This window comes from Haliotis rufescens, unplaced genomic scaffold (assembly GCF_023055435.1).
Source record: "Haliotis rufescens isolate VD_foot unplaced genomic scaffold, xgHalRufe1.0.p SCAF_22, whole genome shotgun sequence".
NCBI classification, from domain to species: Eukaryota; Metazoa; Mollusca; class Gastropoda; order Lepetellida; family Haliotidae; genus Haliotis; species Haliotis rufescens.
This window is the reverse complement of record NW_025963913.1, coordinates 3164031-3183396: the sequence shown is the minus strand read 5'-3', so window position 1 is coordinate 3183396 and position 19366 is coordinate 3164031. Positions and strand designations below refer to the sequence as shown.

The 19366-nt window shown below is 40.8% G+C and overlaps 1 protein-coding gene across 1 annotated transcript; it reads right to left on the bottom strand.

The window, feature by feature from the left end:
* Positions 1-2274: 2274 nt before the first annotated feature.
* Positions 2275-18889, bottom strand: LOC124136378. Its single transcript, XM_048401559.1, has 10 exons — positions 18619-18889; positions 17727-17819; positions 17222-17337; positions 16162-16266; positions 14851-15008; positions 13413-13630; positions 9471-9563; positions 8965-9080; positions 3545-3652; positions 2275-2608 (listed from the first exon to the last, which is right to left on the bottom strand). The coding sequence occupies exons 1-10, from the start codon at positions 18773-18775 to the stop codon at positions 2447-2449; spliced, it is 1326 nt and encodes a 441-aa protein (XP_048257516.1). The 5' UTR covers positions 18776-18889; the 3' UTR covers positions 2275-2446.
* Between the last annotated feature and the right edge of the window lie 477 nt (positions 18890-19366).

Below are 19366 nucleotides of genomic sequence, written 5' to 3'. Positions count from 1 at the left end.
CATCGTGTTCACAGAAAGTGCTGTGTCACTATTTTGCAATCGTAGTTTGAATGTACGTCACCGAGATATGTTGTGGGGCAAGGTGAAGTTTGTACTAGTAAAGGGCAGTTTGTGTGTGCTGGTATGTTTGTGTTCTTCATTTGAGTGAGTGTGTGAACAAATGGGGAGGTATGTGTGTGTGTGTGCGTGTGTGCGTGCGTACGTGCGTGCGTGCGTGTGTGGCTGATGGTACTAGTCAGGACAAATGCCTGTTTTATAGTGCTAGGCCAATGATGTACCATGTCGCAGTTTAACATGGATACCCAACTCAGATATATTATACAGACTCCGAGCCGACCAGTCCTTGTTTTATTTCCTTAATGCCAACGGCAACAACAAGTAGCATATTATAACGTCTTTTGATATATCGCTTTTGTTACATCTGTTTGTTTATTGTTTAACGCCGCACTCAGCAATATCCCAGCTGTATGATGTCGGTCTGTAAATAGCCGAGTCTGGACCAGACAATCCACTGATTGACATCATGCCCATCGATCATCGCAATTGGGATACGAGGACATGCATCAACCAAGACTGACCACCCGATCCCGTTAGTCGCCTCGGACAACAAGCATATTAGCTTCTTAAACAAACATTGGTTGCTGAAGACTGACTCTTACCCGGATCTTCACAGGTTCAGCTCTTGCAACAGACAATTTCTTCTTTTTTTCCACAATTTGAAACATAAATAATTCTTTCAAGCATTTTCGGGGGAAATTGCTTTCCCAATAAAACCAAATGGTCGGTCCCTAAATTTATACACATTAAAATATGATCTTGCACTAAATAAAAACAACTTAAAACAAAACTGTTGTAATTCATACTTTTATTCCAACCTGCGGTATAAGTTGGAACCACTTAGCAACTTTGTCCTTTGCATATAATACAACAAATAATTTATTTATTGTTCTTTGTCCAGGATACGTAATTGACTGCCCTGTACATGGGTGTTTGCGGTCGTTTGGCCAACCACTTGGCATTTATCTGGGTTTCACGCCACACAAACAGTGGTTGATATTGTGAGCAACGTCCCTCGCCGTCGGGGTACGATGACACGCAAGAACCACGTCAACAACCCTTATCTTAATTAGTCCAATTTAGTCGCCTCTTATAAGAAATAGATGCAAGGGATTTGTTATGGATCTGGTCCTCACGTGTGTATGGGTCTGAGATTACTGTGGGTACATGTACATGTATTTCTTGTTGAGTGAGTGAGTTAGATTTAAGGCCGCTCAGAACTGCATGACAGCTAAATGTGAGAGGAAAGCCTGAAGTGATGCAGGTCTCAGACGTTTACCACTTTGGTCAAACCCACAAGCACTGATATATACGGCGCTGACAAACCCAAAAGCATAATCGGGGCGAACCAGGATTCGAGCCAAAAGCCATATGCTTCTGGCGTACCCAAGGGACGCAGCTCTGCATGCCGAATCACGGTGCCTTTAGACGAGTGGGCCACCCGTGCCCTCATTTATTTATTGTAGAGGAGAGATGACATTTCATGGAGGGAAACAAATACATGTGTTGAGCAGAGGCATGCAAGCTTTGTTCACGCAGTCTGATGTTAGCTGTGGCTTGTCTTGCTTGGAACATGAAAAACCCCGTCGTAAAAAGTCTCTATTATTTTATCTTAAGGAAAGACCGAAGTGATGCAGGTCTCGGAGGTTGACCACTTTGGTACAGCCCATGAGCACAGGACTGGTATAGTTGACAAACCTAGCTTCATAATCATGGGGAGTCGGGATTCGAACCCATAATCATTGGTTTCTGGCGTGTCTAAGTGACGCAACTCTGCACAGCGAATTGTAGAGCCTTAGACGCCTGGGCCACCCGATACAAATCCTAAATAATATATTGTTTCAATGCCCTCTATAAATGTAATTCTTATATCCTGACTTTGTCGTGTGCGTATTGATTGAATAATACAGGAGACATAAGACAACCTTGGGGAACACCAGCTCGCATCTTGGCGCCCGAGGCAAATGCAACTTTACTGTCCTTCACATTGGTGGATGCCGTCTTGCAGCAGTCGAGACGCATAAAAGGTTCAGCTGAAAATCTATTTTTCTTATCGGAATGAGGCTTAATGTTTCCACTAAAATTACCCAGCCCGGATTGTTTTTGTAATGAAAACACTGTGACACAAAGTTGATGTCCTGGTCGGTAACCAAATGTGGAAAGATTGCTTACTAATACTTTCTTTCGAACTGAATCTCCAACGAAACCCATACAGTATCGCCTCAATCTTTTTATGTAAAAAAAATTTTTTACAATATTCTATACTAAATCGGGGATTACATCGTGATGAAAACAATCATAATTACCCATCTGATGTTCATATATTGTAAACATTATTCTGCCAAGTACTTGCCACTTGTACTCAGAAGAAATATCCATGTGTCTCACATCAGAATGCTGTAACTGGTCGTTTCTCAACCCATGCTTTGATTTTAGGGTTGGCCGCCACGTTGTCACAGCATTTCTTGACCAGAGGGTAGTCTTCCATCTTCAACATTGCCTCTGTGGTTTTGTCACAGATATCAAAGAGACTGACGTCAGCAATACTAATCTGAAAACAAGTGTTCATACATCCACTTAAAAACACTGAAATCAAAGATGTTACGGAGTAACTTTGCTCGTTCTTGGCTTGTGTGAAACTGAGACAGTGCCTCTATGTAATTAGTGTAATCGTCAACACTTACGTTGATAACAATCATCATATTTGTGTTAGTGGTAAAACAATCTTTTTACGTTTTAATTGCGTGCTTTTTTAATCGTTATATGACGGGCAAATTGACTGTGCTAAAATATATATTTAAGAAAATCAGCAACATTATCCCTAAAGTTGATCTGAAGAACATTTATTGCTGTGAAAAGTGGTGTCAGGTTAACGGACCCTTATCCCCATTAACTGATTCAACAATGTAACTAATATGACAGTCACAGAGAAGATTATGATGCTATGCAGATGAAAACTCTGATTCGCGCACGTGCGGGACATGACCCAGCATCCACAAAATGGCTGCACTCATGGCATAGTATAATTTTTTATTTGTATGTTCAAATTGTGAGATTTGTAGGAATTGATCTATTAGCAGTAGTAGTAATAGAAGAAGTAGCAGTAGTAGAAGTGATAGTGGTAGTGTCAGTAGTAGTAGAAGTAGTAATAGCAGTGTTAGTAGTAGTAGTGGTGGTGGTCGTAATACTAGTAGTAGCAGTTACAGAAGTAGTAGTAGTAGTAGCAGTAGTGATAGTAGGCGCACAAGTAGTAGTAGTAGTAGTAGTAGTAGTAGTAGTAGTAGTAGTAGTAGTGACAGTTTCCATTTCCAAGAGTGGTCGTCGTGATATTAGCAGCAGCAACAAAAGTAGTGATAGTAGGCGCAGTTGTAGTAGTAGTAGTAGAAGTAGTAGTAGACGTAGTAGACGTAGTAGTAGTGATCATAGTCTTAGTATTAAAGTAGTCGTAGAAGATGTAAAGATAGTTGTAGCAGTAAAGGTGTTTTACCTTCTTGCCAACAAAAAGCCCAGTGCTGCCATTGTTCTTCAGTAACTTCTCAAACATCCCGAAATACAGCGGTATTTTCACATCCTTCGCCTCCTTCAGAAACTCAGCCTGAAAGCATAAAGTTGTTACACATAATACCGATGAAGCTCTGCACACAGTAGTGTCACCATATACATTTAGAATACTAAATGAGCTACCCTGTAATACCAATTCTATGAAACGAGTGAATAGTTCTGGTATCTGACGAGCTAAAGCTCACACGGGAGCGAGTTTAGTATTTTATTTATTACTCGCCACCTACGTAAAAATCAGCTGAATGACTCAGTAAGTCGCCTCCCGCGTTCAAATCAGGTCATGCGTATGAATACAAACTCATGTAATTAGGCATCGTCAAGTGCAACTATCACCTAAGAAATTAAGCAATTCCAATGGAGAAAAAACCGAACACGCATATTTTCCATAAACCTTTAATGGATTTCGTGCGAAACTGCGGTGACGTTTCGAAATCAATAACCATTTGTCTCAGAATTGATGATTGTACCGGCAAAGAATGAGCTGTGTGTCAGAGACTTGCTTGCTGTCACATTGAAGGTTTGGGATGGAACAGAGATGGTCGACTGTTGACAAGTCGGAACACAGTGATTGGGAAATGCAAGAATCACTGTGCCCGTTAATCAATTTACTGATGTTTTTGTGCTGCTCTTCAGAAGTTTGTGAACAGTAAATTATCTGAGTAGGTGGAACATTCTTCTTAGAAAGAGTTTGGACCAGATACTTTCTGGCAGAATGATTCGTCAACCGTTTGGTGTTTTCAAGTTTTGCATTTGCTGCGTTTCATTATGGACCCAAGCTTGTTGATGCCAACGGGTTGTCGCTTAAACCAAGGATGTGTTAGAGCGGGAGCAATTTGGGAATTTGTTGCCAAGTAAAATGGCGCTTCATTGCCACTGAAAGCATGTACATAGCGCATGTAAGCAAGGACGGGGCAGTGATCGTCACCTGTTGTCCAGGCTTTTGGCGTGACAGTCCAAACATCTCGGATGTTTACACCAGTGCGTGTTTTGGTTTGACGCTCTGAGAACTGCACGCACCTGATGTAACGTCTCCACAGTGCATATATCTGTGAGGAGTCCTGCTGCGAAGCCCCACAAAGTGTTGGGTTGTGCCACCAAAGTGTGTTCAAAATGAACCATGGAGCTTCGAGACCCAATTCGCCGAATTTCCATAAAGTTGACATATCGTTCTCATTTACCGGCTAAGCACGCTTAGGCACGTTTCCGCGACCTTCTTGTTTTACAATTTTTTGTTTGGTTTTCAGAACCTTCCTAACATGTGCAAACTCTGTATCGTGCATAACTGATTTCACGTTAAAAAACATTGGAGTTGCCTGTCTACACCTGTGGCCCCGTCACCCTTTTTGACCTTCCCTGAAGTGTTCACATTCTTATTTGTTGCAGTGAAATCTGCAATTTCGGAATCGTCACACTAGGTTGGCGGAACAGGTATTTCATGCCCCTTTAGAGGCACAGGCACAATATAAGCAAAGTCACCTTAATGTAGTTCGTAGAGATCAAACAAACTGTAGTCACTGTCAACAAAGGTGGGTGGGGGTGACATGACCGACACAGACTCAGGAATGCATTGCATTCGATAGCGAGGTACCTGCTTTCATTGAACGATCATCCTATTTTAACGCTGAACATGCTGTTAAACAACCGATAGCACCCGTCCCTTCAGCTGTCCATCAGTTTTGACACAATCATTTACTTTTATAGCTTCAGTTGCCATTGGGGTGGGATCATGCTGAACGACAGAATCATCGTGTGCTTTTTGTCATCGTGTGCTATATGTCCTTGGCGTAAAAAACTCTACATCGAGTGTTATGGTATATGGTGAATGTGGACGTGTACCACTTTACATATTTCAACATATTAGAATTCTCAAGTATTGGTTCAAGATTCTTAAAATGCCTATTGATAGATTACCTAGAAAATGTTACAATATGATGTTATTGTTTGAAAAACATGGAAGCCGCAATTGGGTAAATGATGTAAAGTCGTTATTAAATGATTGCGGCTATGGGTATGTTTGGCGTAATCAATGTGTACCAAACAATCCAGATTCATTTTTAGTATCTTTACGCCAAAGACTTAAGGATATATAATTGCAAAAATGGGCATCGCATGTTTTAAGTTCAGAAAAATGCAATTATTACAAGCTTTTCAAAACAACAATTTCCCCAGAAAACTATTTGTTTGACATCAACTTTAAAAGGTTTAGAATAAGTTTAGCACAATTTAGATGCAGCTCTCATAGACTTAGGATCGAAGTAGGCAGGCATAGAAACATAGACAGAGAATTGAGAATATGTGAGCAATGTGATTTAAATGTGATTGAAGATGAGTTTCATTTTCTGTTAGTTTGTCCAAAATACGACCACCTTAGAAGAAAATATATTGATCTGCCTGGTTATGTACATCCCACTATACAAAGATTTACAACGATCATGTCAACAACTGATAAAGATACTCTAAAAAATCTATCAATGTTCATTTATCATGCTATGTTAATTAGAATATGACCTGTTAAACGGATCTGTAACCACTTCCGAAAACAGAATTGTACTATGGGCCTGAGGCCTTTCAGTATGGAATAAAACTTATCCTATCCTATCCTATCCTATATGTACTTTTTTTTGTCGTTTATTACTTCTAATTAATAAATATATTTTGTCCGTATATTCATCTGAACAAAAAGTATTTGTAATCACGCCCACATTTTGACGTTACCTTTTTGTTTAGTCATGTGTTGTATCATGTGACCGACCAAAAAATGTTCGTGTGAACGTGATGTTATTAAACAATGTGTACTACAGCTTTATTCAACAGGTGATCTCTTCAAGGATGAGTAATATATCATATATACATTGTACGTCACAGAACCTCCGCCGTGTTACGCCGTGGAATATTGCTAAACGCTGCGTAAATCACACCCACTTGCTTTTACAGAACCAAGAGTGGAACACGCATTATAGTGTAATCTTTTGATCCCCTTCTTACACTCTCAAATCCATCACCAGTTAGTGGGCACGAATGGCCCAGTCGTCTAAGGCGTCGCGATTCGCTGTGCAGAATTGCGTCCCTTGGGCACGCCAGAAACCTATGGTTGTGGGTTCGAATCCCGGTTTGCCCCGATTATGTTTCTAGGTTTGTCAGCACCATACCCGTGCTCGTGGGTTTCACCGAAGTGGGAGTGGGCTTTCCTCCCACATTAAGCTGACACGCCGTGGTTTTCATCCTATAATTTATGACTATGAGACATCACATTTGAATCCTTCACTCACTACCCCCTGGGTATTCCAGGTCAGAATATACCCCTAGCATAAGAGTTAAGAGGCAGATTATATGAGGTGTAAATGAGTGATCTGGCTAGTTGTGTCAACCGCTAGTAACATAAGGGCACTGATTGTTGCTCATGCTATCAACCTATGTTTTAGTTTGTCGCCAGGATAAAGATGGAATATTGTTGATTGAGGCTTGATATTGTAATTTATCATATAATGGGTAGGTTTCTCGGCAGGATAAAGCCAACGGATAAAAACGATATCCGTTGGGGTCATATGCGGATAGAGATGCAAATATCAAAGGTCAAGTAGGGACTACTTTCACTGTTTATAAACAAACATGGCGTCGCACTCGTCATTCGGCGATCGAGTCAGAATTAACCATCGGGAATCTGGATAAACTACAGGGATAATTGCTATCATTATCAAAAGAACAGTCTAATATACTGAAAATCTGTGTCTAACTGTGACGCAGCTAAGGCATTTTATAAGTTTTGGCAACTTTGGAGAAGCGGGATCAGTAGCCATATCTGTGCTTGTAGACCTCTGCGGCTTGAAACCTTCTCCACAAATTAAAATAGTTGGATTTGACGGAAATATGTTTGAATTGTTACCTTGTTTCGTTTTGTCGCTGTGTGTACATCTGAGTACATTTCTTATCGTTATGACAGGACAGACCGACTGTCAACAACGTCTGACCGTGGCCGTGACGTCTCATAGACTAGGATTAGAGTAGCTTCCCTTTGACAAAGGGCAGTTACTCTAGCGGACAGACCGATGGATTGCCGCAAAAGGCAATTAAAAACAATTGTTGTTTTGCGTATATGTTGCTTCGCCGCTGTATAAGAAACAGATTTCAGTTGGAACTATATTGGCTACTGTCACTGTCCGACTGACACATCACTTACCCTGTGACGTAATAAATATTAATGCGCGCATTCCAGGAAAACTCGCAATGTTTCGGTAATGTTTGTGAGAGAGGGAAAGCGATTTTGAAGCACAGAATTAAAGAATGACATTATATGATAAAGAGGTTATCACGCTTGTGTGTTTGGGGATGGTAAATATCCTGTATTAGGAATAAACACTATGTATTTAGCTCGCCAAGGCTCGCTAAATACAATGTTTATTCCTAATGCAGGATATTTACCATCCCCAAACACACTCGCGTGATAACCTCTATATCTTTCACTCATTCCAGAGCTACAGATAAGCAATATTCAAAACCCAATTACTTTCAATTAACTTGCGTACAGAGACGCATGTATTAATTGAAAAACTCAAATGTATAAAAACAGCAGGCGTAAATACCCAATGAAACTTTTTCAGCATGTGTACAGTGGACTTAGTTTTCCGAAACACAATTACGAGCTAATTTACTTTCCGAGTTAAGCCAATGTTAAGAACCGCTATATACATGTACATCTGAAACATTTCATTTTTTTGTAATCTCAAAATGTTTACTAATTTTTGGAAAACCCAACAGAGTGATGAATAGATGTGAAAAAATATAGGCTACCGAAAGAAAAATGTAATAACCCAATTAAAATAGAAACCTTCTTTCGAGTAAAAACTCAGTTACTCAAATAGTTATCAGGAGCTCTGATCATTCAGTCCTAGATCCATCTTGTGATCATATTCTGTGTTTAAGATGAGCACTTTAGATCTCTTCCACCCTGATCATTGAGGGGTGTGCTGTGGCCGGATTCACGTGCAGCTTGAGATTGAACATTACCGTTCGATTCAGATTGTTTTCCATAATTGATCAAATTGTGACAATCATATCTCAAAGGCCCATATAAAAGGTTTAAAAGGTTTCAAGTTTCTATTAGGTATCTTCCATGCAGCCGCATCAGTTATGCGGTGTGAGTTTGGATTTACCCTTATTTGGACAGTACTTCAGTCATATCACGGCGTGTTATCTTGATGTCGGAGCAAAGTCTGTGGTGAGAAAATGATGACAGACTTAGGATCATACATAGGGCGAATCAGGGATTTCAGCAGATCCTGACACAAATAAGGGACGTAATTTCAGTTGATTCGGCGATCGGTATACAGTACACTCAGTTTACTTTACCTTCTTGGCTTCGTCTTGCTCCTTGTGATAGTCGCGCATGAAGGTGTTGACGTCTTGGACCACACCTAGAACCTGATCCACTGCTAGAGCTTCCAGATCGCCGTTACCATAGAAGCCTGATACGGATGACATTACATGATACACTCCGTGTCAGTACAGGTATAACGTGTATCAGGATACATGTGTTCTCTACCGAAAATCAATTACAGTGAGACCTCGATATTCCGGACAGTACCATTCCCAATGAAATCGTCTGGTTCAACGACATCGGGATTAACGGATTGCCCATACGTAGTAATTTACCCCTAACTCTACATACATTCCCACAATAATCTGCAGTAAATATACGCACGTCAACCAACTGAAGGAAGTCAGCAGTATTTTACCCTCTTCAACCAAATCACACGAATCATAACTGCAGTCATTTCTTACGGAAAGGATGGCCTATTGGAGGGCCTTTTTTATCGATAACTTTCAAGGTGGCCTGACCCACATTTTCAACTCACCAAATGTCCTTGCAAGGTATCTGGATATGGCGCTACTCTGGCTAAAGGGTTTCCCATCAATTTCAAGGACGGGAACCTGACCCAGAGGTGTATCTGCAATATAAAATTCCTGTAATCTGTACACCAGAAATGGGCTGAACACGTTGTACCCATGTTGGGAAACGAACCCGGGTCTTCGGCCTGACGAGCGAACGCTTTAACACTACGCTATCCTACCACCCTACAAAGGTTTTCGAATGTGCGAAGTAACAACGAATATCATGACGTCTTATATGTACATTGCGGCCTGTTTGATATCGTGGAACAATGCCTGACAATATCTGGTAATATTGGTCCTCCTGAATGACTATACTAGTAATGAGGAGCAACAGGGAATCAATTCGTTGCAAGACGGAAATTACCTTTCTAGAAGTCCCAAGGAATCGGTACGTACCACTCGCATTTCAATTGTCATATCATTACATATGGTGAAATGGGTGTCCATTACAACCTCAGATTAAAAACCAGATTAAAGTACCTTGCCTCAGATAGTATAACGAGGAACCTAATAACATCACCGCAAGTTTAATGACATCATTGCGAGTCTAATGACATCACTGCAGGTCTAACGAAATCACTGTGAATCTAATGACATCACCGCGAGTCTAATGACATCATTACAAATATAATGGCATCACCACAAGTCTTATGCCAGTGCTGTGAGTCTCATTATATCACCGCAAGTATGATGACATCATTGCGAGTCTAATGACATCACTGCAGGTCTAACGAAATCACTGTGAATCTAATGACATCACCGCGAGTCTAATGACATCATCACAAGTATAATGGCATCACCACAAGTCTTATGCCAGTACTGTGAGTCTCATTATATCACCGCAAGTATGATGACATCATTGCGAGTCTAATGACATCATTGCAGGTCTAACGAAATCACTGTGAATCTAATGACATCACCGCGAGTCTAATGACATCATCACAAGTATAATGGCATCACCACAAGTCTTATGCCAGTACTGTGAGTCTCATTATATCACCGCAAATATGATGACATCACTGCAGGTGTGACGAAATCACTGTGAGTCTTATTACAATACTGTGTGTCTAATGACATCACTGTGAGTATAATGACAATACCGTGTGTCTAATGACATCACTTTGAGTGTAATGACAATACTGTGTGTCTAATGACATAACTGCGAGTCTAATGACATCACTGTGAGTCTAATGACATACCTGCAAGTCTAAAGATATCACCACAAGTCTTAATGCGATCGGTGTCAGTCTGATGGCAATACAGCGAGTCTAATGATATACCTGCAAGTCTAATGACAGTACTGTGTCTAAAGACATCAACAAGTCTAATGACATCACTGCAAGTCTAATGACATCACTGCGAGTCTAATGACATCACTGAGTCTAATGACAGTACTGTGAGTCTAATGACATCACCACAAGTCTAATGTTAGTACTGTGACTCTAATGACATCACCACAGTCTAATGACATCACCACAAGTCTTATGCGATCACTGTTAGCCTAATGACATCACTGCGAGTCTAATAACATCACTGCGAGTCTAATGACATCACTGTGAGTCTGATTGCAATACAGCGAGTCTAATGATATATCTGCAAGTCAAATGACAGTACTGAGTCTAATGGCATCAACAAGTCTAATGACATCACTGCAAGTCTAATAACACCACTGCGAGTCTAATGACATCACTGCATGTCTAATGAAATCACTGTGAATCTAATGACATCACCGCGAGTCTTATGATAGTACTGTGAGTCTAATTATATCACCGCAAGTGATGAAATCACCGCAGGTCTGACGAAATCACTGTGAGTCTAATGACAATACTGTGTGTCCAATGACATCACTGCGAGTCTAATGACATCACTATGGGTAAAATGACAATACTATGGGTCTAATGACATCACTGTAGTCTTATAATATCACTGAGAGTATAATAACATCACTGAGACTAATGACATCACTGCGAGTCTAATGACAATATAGCGAGTCTAATGACATACCTGCAAGCCTAATGACAGTACTGTGAATGTAATGACATCACCACAAGTCTAATGACATCACTGTGTGTCTAATGATATCACTGCGAGTCTAATGACATCACTGCGAGTGATGAAAATGTCCAATACTTTGAAATATGCGTCTTGCATTTTTGTCAGAAGTATGAATAAAAGAAAATAATGGCACTAAGGGCGTTTTTACAAGCTTACAAAGGCAGTGGTCCGTGGAACTCGAAGCTGAACCTGGATTTGTAAGCAGACTGGCAATCAAAAGGGGCTTGCCTGTCCCGTATTCAGCCGGAATGTAGTTGAATTTAAAACCCGCAAATTAAATATATGTTCATGTTCAAATGTGAATAAATGTCTTGATTCGTTGCCAATCCACACTACACTTTTCGACCTTTTCAACGTTACTCAGTTTGCGAAAATCTGCAGGGAAAATCTGAACAATTTGAACTAGAAACTGTTTTCACAGAACAATGCTCCAGCGAGGCCTATAATACAGTAGAAGCTGAAATCAAAACTGTATTTTTTGCTCTTTATTTTGCATTCATGCATCATCCTGCGTGTACAATATTTCTATTTGTGTAACAATTTTAATGAGTTATGACATTAATATTCATAACTGAAATACTGTTCAAAGAAGCATATGTCCAAACTGACTCAATCAGTATATTTATCCAGGATAATGAGTTATGTTAACTTTGTAACACTGACACTGTAACTGATTCTACACCGATCTAGAAATGTATGTGTTTCTAACACATCAAGAAATAATGGCATAAACCATTTCTACGAATTGTGTTTGTGAAATACTCGTCCCGATCATGTGAACGAATAAAGAAAATATACACACATACTGTTTAAGTCAGATCGCCTCCGTGGTCAAGTGATAGAGCGTCCGTCCGGAGAGTGGGTGGTCAATGGTTCGATCCCTGACCGCATTAAGACGTAAACAGACGGTATATTTTGTTACCCTATCTGTGAAGACGACCCCGTCCTGGACGGCCGGTCACGTCAACATCTGAAGTGATCCACAAAATCTACGATATGGTGATGACCGGGGAATGACTGAATTAAGTCTCATATCCGATCAAAACCGCACCAGGCACAACACGTCTCGTAATAATCTAGCTCTGTTTGAAGCTGATCAAGAAAGGTTCTTGCAACGACTTATGACTATGAATGAAACCTGGGTTCACCACTTCCCAGAGACTGTCCCATCAGCTTTAACCCGTGAAGATCCCGGTTAGAATAGGTCTTCAGCAACTCATGCTTGTAGTAAGAGGCGACTATGCTTGTCGTAAGAGGCGACTAACGAGATTGGGTGGTCAGGCTCGCCGAATTTGTTGATGCATGTCATCGTGTCACAATTGCGTAGATCGATGTTCGTGATGATCACTGGATTCTCTGGTCCAGAGTCGATTATTTACAGACCTCCGTCATAAAGCTGGAATATTACTGAGTGGGGCATTAAACAACAGACAAACAAATAACAGCCAACATCGTATAAATGAAATAATACAAACCTATTTCAAATATCAGCCCTTTGGGTTATTTCCCACGACAGTAAATGTATCAACAATAATAATATAAGTGTTCATACCACCACTGACTTAAATTTAAATAAAATCGAACAAATACAAATAGCTATCAAAATAAAAAAATGATATGCAATGTCGATGTTGAAAGTAACTTGAAAAACATGACAGTTTTAAAAATGATCATCGTTTTAGAATATGAGGAAACAAGGGCTAGGGTTTGTAGGGCAAATGTAATTATGAGACGCGAGATGTTTGATAGTGATGGAAATCTAAAAAGCAGTTCATCATGACCAAATGAACCAAATATTATAAGGCCCTCATGTTTCTATACCCGTTTACTTGATATTATATTATTCTTACTTGGCTTCTCCGAGGGCCATGTTTCATAAGTGATCCTGACGTCCTCATACTCTTGTCCTGCCAGTGCAAACAGCAGCCGGGACAGCTCGCCCACGGCCTTGTAGTCGAAGTAGCGAAACCTGTATGTCGGCATGATTGTGATGTGTGCACGGGTAGAATACGTCCCGCTCTCTCTACGGCTGGCCTTGTTCTGTGACCGTCGATAAGCTGTTGCATAATATTTGTACGACCACGGTCACATTAAGTGCTGTGTTACCGTTGTGCAGTCGTGGTGTGGATTTTGACCTGTTTTACCGAGTGAGGTCTAGGCACGTCTTTCTTTGCAGGGTTAAATTTGTGTGTGATGATAGGTGATTATTCTTCATTTGAGTATTTGAATATTTGAGCAAATGGTGTGTTTTTTTTTTTGTGTGTGTGTGTGTGTGTGTGTGTGTGTGTGTGTGTGTGTGTGTGTGTGTGTGTGTGTGTGTGTGTGTCCGTGTGTGTCCGTGTGTGCGTGTGTGTGAGATATGTGTCTGCTTGTACTAGTCCGAACAAATTCCTATTTTCATAGTGAAAGCCCACTGAGATACCATGTGACAGATTAACATATGTTCCCCAGTCAGATATACTCTGAGCCAACCAATCCTTGTTCTATGCCCTTAATCCCTACCGTCATGCCGGGGGCGAACCACCAACCGTCCACTCTCCAGACAGACGCTCCTTCCAGGAGAACACGGACGTGGTCCATGACGTTTCAGCTTAATGTGGTAGGAAGGTCCGATGTGATGCAGTTTTACGACGTTTACTACTTTGGGAGCTGTTTAATTTAATTAACAATAAAGCATTTTCAATGTTATCACCGAATGCAAACCTTATGCAGTAACATGTGTTACTATATAGCCAGTGCGTAGAACAGACACGGGAGACATAACACAACTTTTGATAACATCCCTGTTGGCTTCCGCTGCATAGGTTTCAGCAGCAGCAACATACGAAGTCGACCAGTAATGCTCCTCCGAGATCAAGCTGATACACCGTGATATAACTGAAAGACTGTATAAAGCGCCGTTCAACTATACTCACTCCCTCACGGCCACAAATGCTTCATTTCAATCTATGGCAAGGAAACTTAAAAACAATTACATTGAAATTGATTCTGTGGAGCAAGTGGCGACACTCAAGAAACAAAAAAACCAATGCTTAATTCATTGTATCTTTTCCTTTAACATTTCAAATAAATTAAAACACAGCAATTGTAGTTTATGCTTTTATTTCAATCTGCGCCATTTCAACTATAAGCAGTCACAGAGCATTTTTGGCATTGCTCAAAGAACATGTGTTGTCGACATGATGTGTGCCAGTTAAAAAATAATAATATTATAGGTTTCCAGATTTACAGTATATATATAAAATAAACACAGTTGTTCTATTTCCAGGCTTCTTGGCTCTCCCTCACATTGGTGTCTGCGGTCGTTTGGCCAGCCACTGGGCAATTTTCTCGTTAGTCTTGACCTTCTCAAAGTTGGCTTTGACCAATGGGAAGCGTCCTTCGAATCTTTGTTCAACGCCAGCAGCAAACAGGATATCAAATGCAGCCACATCGGCATATCCAAGCTGGAAATATCATTTTAAAGTATTCTCTCTGTATTTTGCAAACGACCACATCGGCATATCAAAGCTGGAAATATCATTTTAAAGTATTCTCTCTGTATTTTGCGAACGATTTAATGTTTGTCCTTATAAATTAATCATTGTGATTTGCTTAACATTCATTAAAATTTAATTGCACACAATAACAATTTGATCTTCCCGTGATTTAGGGCAATAATACTTTAAAATTAACATGATGGGCAATCTAACATTTTCTCATGCTACACGCACAAAGAAATATTGATGGAACATCTATCATTTTCACAAATGTATATACTACTAAAAAGAAGTAAATATTCTATGACAAAGTAACTATAGTAATATGAAAGAATCGGGTGTTCTTTAACTTCTTTTGTGTAGTATATATGAGTGATGTCATGCCAGCTCGTTATGGGAGGAAAGCCCAAATCGACGACGCATGCTTTATACTGTTATCACTTTGGTAAAACCAACGGTTCTGACAATCTGATTATTTAAACTGAACCTTCATTCAGAACCACGTTAAGGGGAAGTTGGGACATCAATATGTAAGTTATCGTTCTGTTGGATTTGGGGGCACGGGTGGCCCAGTCGTCTGAGGCGCCGCGATTCGCTGTGCAGAGTTGCGTCCCTTGGGCACGCCAGAAACCTATGATTGTGGGTTCGAATCCCGATTCGCCCCGATTATATTTCTAGGTTTGTCAACACCATACCCGTGCTCGTGGGTTTCACAGAAGTGGTAAACGTCTGAGATTCCTCTCACATTAAGCTGACACGCCGCGATATAACTAGAATACTGTTAAAAGCGGCGTTAAACCCAACTCACTCACTCACTCTATTGGATTTATGGAAATCCCACTTATTTGAGCGGTGTCACTCAGCATGTAATGTTTGCTAAGCAAAAGAAAGTATACATCCATGTTGGATGGTGCCTAAACAAGAAACAAACAAGAAATGATTATTCGATGGTGATGGCTGTAATACGAGCATCTTAGTTGTGTTTTGAACCTGACGTTTGAAGTGTTTCGGCGACTGTTTTGAGCCTAGTATCGTTTTGATAACGTTTGTAACCTTTTGGTCAAATCCAGTTTTCACGTTTATGCTTTCTTTTGCCCAACTGTTTAAGTCAGATATATACCTTATCGCCCACATAGTATCCAGTGTTGTTATTTTTCAACACAGTCTCCAGGAAGCCCAGAAACCTTGGAATGTTAGTTTCAGTGTTTTCCTTCACAATCTCCGCCTACAAAACAGATATTATGAAATAGATTGAAGCTGCAAAAACAAAGCAGATTAAAATAAAATAATGGACACATTTGTAGGGTATATTGAGACGACCAAGCACTCGGAAAACGTAGAAAGGATTGCCTTCACATAAAATAGGGTTTAACATGGCTCAATGATTATTGCACTCATACAGCGGTGTGTTTGCGTGAGTGCGTGCGTGCGTGCGTGTGAGAAAGCCAGGACAAATGCCGGATTCATCGAACCACCGACCTTCCGCTCTCCTGACAGGCTCTGGAGGCCACCACTTGCGGAGGTGAGATGAGATAGGGTTTAATGTCGCATTGAAGATTATTGAACTTCCATCGATACCGTGGATACACGTGTGCTTGTGCTGTTCCGGACCAATGACGATTTTATAGTGCCAGCCCACTGAGATACCCAACCCAAGCTTATCGTAAGAGGCGACTAACGGGATCGGGTGGTCATGCTCGCTGACTTGGTTGATGCATGTCATCGTATCTAAATTGTACAATATCACAATATCAATAACTGAATTTTCTGGACCAGACTCGGTTATTTTACAGACAGCCGTCATTTTTCTGAGATTTTGCCGAGTGCGACGTTTAACAACAAACAAACAAACAAACAAACAAACAAACAAACTGAGATACCATTCCGCAGTTTAACATGCACTCTCCACTAAAACACAATATACTGACTCCGATCCGACTCCAGTCCTTAATACCGAGCACCAAGTACCATCATCATTTACGTCGTTCGGTATGACATGACCTTCCGCTCTCCGGACAGACGCTATATCCACTTGACCATCGAGGCGGTCCATATACAGAGGCATATATAATTATGTCTGCATGCACATTTTACTTTTCAAACCGATCAAAACCCACTCACTCAACATGTATACTTTGTGTTGTTGCATAGGGAGTTAAGACATATAACATATACGTCACCTTTCTTCCTTCGTCCTTCTCCATGAAAGCTCGACCCATGGCTGCAAGTATGTCCCCGACAATCCCAAGGACTTGGTCAACTTCTAGTACTTCAACCTCAGTGCTGCCATGGAAACCTTGTTAATAAAAAAGATAACACATTGATCGGTAAGATCACGTATTGTAGTGTCCAGGTCGTCTAGTTAACACTGAAGAGCTGCGCGCCTGGGGTGAACCAGAAACCTATGGTCGTGGGCTCAAATGCCATTTGTTCCCTGATGTTTCACAGTTCATATCCAATAACCATCACAGTTCATACCCACTAACAGTGAGTGGGTTAAACGTTGACGTCGCATCGGCATTGTTTCAGCCATGAATTGTCACAGTTAATCTCCATGAACCATCGTTGTTCATACCAACGAACCATTACAGATCAACTAACCAAAAAAAGGGAGCCGTGCCCTGTAAGATAACTGACTAACTGAATAACTAGTTACTCCTGAAAGATAGATTTTACACCACTCACCAAACCGCTTGGCCAGGAAATTGGCGATAGCCATGCTCTGTCCATACTGTTTCCCATCTACCTCCAACACCGGAACTCTGCCGAAGATGTACTCTGGAATTTAATTAAAAAATCTACATTCCAAGGAAAATGTCATTTGATTATTTGCATTCCATTCCTATCTCTGCTCGTAAATAAAACACGTCGACACCTCGTATCAAAGGATGTCATTTTATACTCTACAACGACCAATTTAAATTTAATTTAAACTAGGTTCGCATGGGTCAAAGTGGAAACTCGTCTACGTATTATAAATTATGGTAATAAGGGAGTGTTATATTACAGTACCTATAAAACATTAAAACTGGTGTTCGAATGAGTGTAATTAAACAGGCTATGACTGCCAACTGTCCTAGTCCGCCTTTAAGTTAGCAAATATATTATCAGTATTTACTAGAACATGTTCTTTAAATCACGGCAACCCTCACCCACCCACACACCTTTACTGAACATTAAATAGAGTACACACTACACCTAGTACCAGTCCTTCCTATAGTTCTAGTTCTCCCTAGTGGGTTAACTACTGAACTGACTCTTGCCGAAATTTATTGGTGCATCTCCTTTTACGACGAAAATTGGTTATTTGGGGCCTATTCTGAGCTGGAATTGCACCGCAGTGCACAACAGAGATGTGCAAGCTTTGTTCATGCAGGGATTCGATCAGGGAGGCCACACGTTGTAATCTGCCGGTCCTCGTTAGTCGTCTCCTACCACAAGCAAGAACAAGGACCTGTTTTGCCCCGGTTCCCCCCGAGGGAATTTATGGCGTGAACCCTATTCACTCACACCCACCCACCCACCACTGACTCCTTCACCCATCCCTCAACCACTATACCACCCACCAACTACTCACTGTCTTTCTCTGCTGGCCAGTCTTCCCTCTTGAATCTGACGTCTTCATATTCCTGTCCCGCCAGAGCGAAGAGCAAACGAGACAGTTCCCCTCGTCCTCGGAAATCAAAATAAATCAGCTTGTATTGAGACATGTTTCCGACCAGCCCTAACGACATCCAAGACTAATCTCATCTGACTCAGTGCAACGTTGCTTAAATACAACGGGCGAAAAGTCAAGGTCGACAAAGTGTGCTGGAGTGGGAAGAGACTATCTCTCCTGTTCACAAACTACTCTGTCAAGATCATGCATTATCATATGGCAGATGCCCGCACGTATTCGGGACAGTTTTACATGTCTACGCATGATAGTAGCTCTATATCAGACCTGTCAATGAGCGCAAAATATGGGACGGCTCACACTTGCTTTTTTAGGCACATTGTGTAGATGGGGGTGTTGCCGATGGGGCAGGGCATGCTAACCCTTTTCTCAAACACTTGGTGTCATCATTGATTTTCAGATATCCATTCTTGTTAATTTCACTGCTATTTTGCCTTTTACGCCCAGTGGAATTTGTTTCGATGGATAATCGAGACTGGTTGTTCTCAAATGTTGGGGTTATATACGAGGGCTGGCTGAAAAGTTCTAAGCCTAAGTGGGATATCTCAATCGGATTGAAACAAACTTTTGCCACCAACATGTATAATCATTTAATGAATCATAGACATAAGAACTGCAACTGTAGTGTTATTATTGTCCTTATACCAGA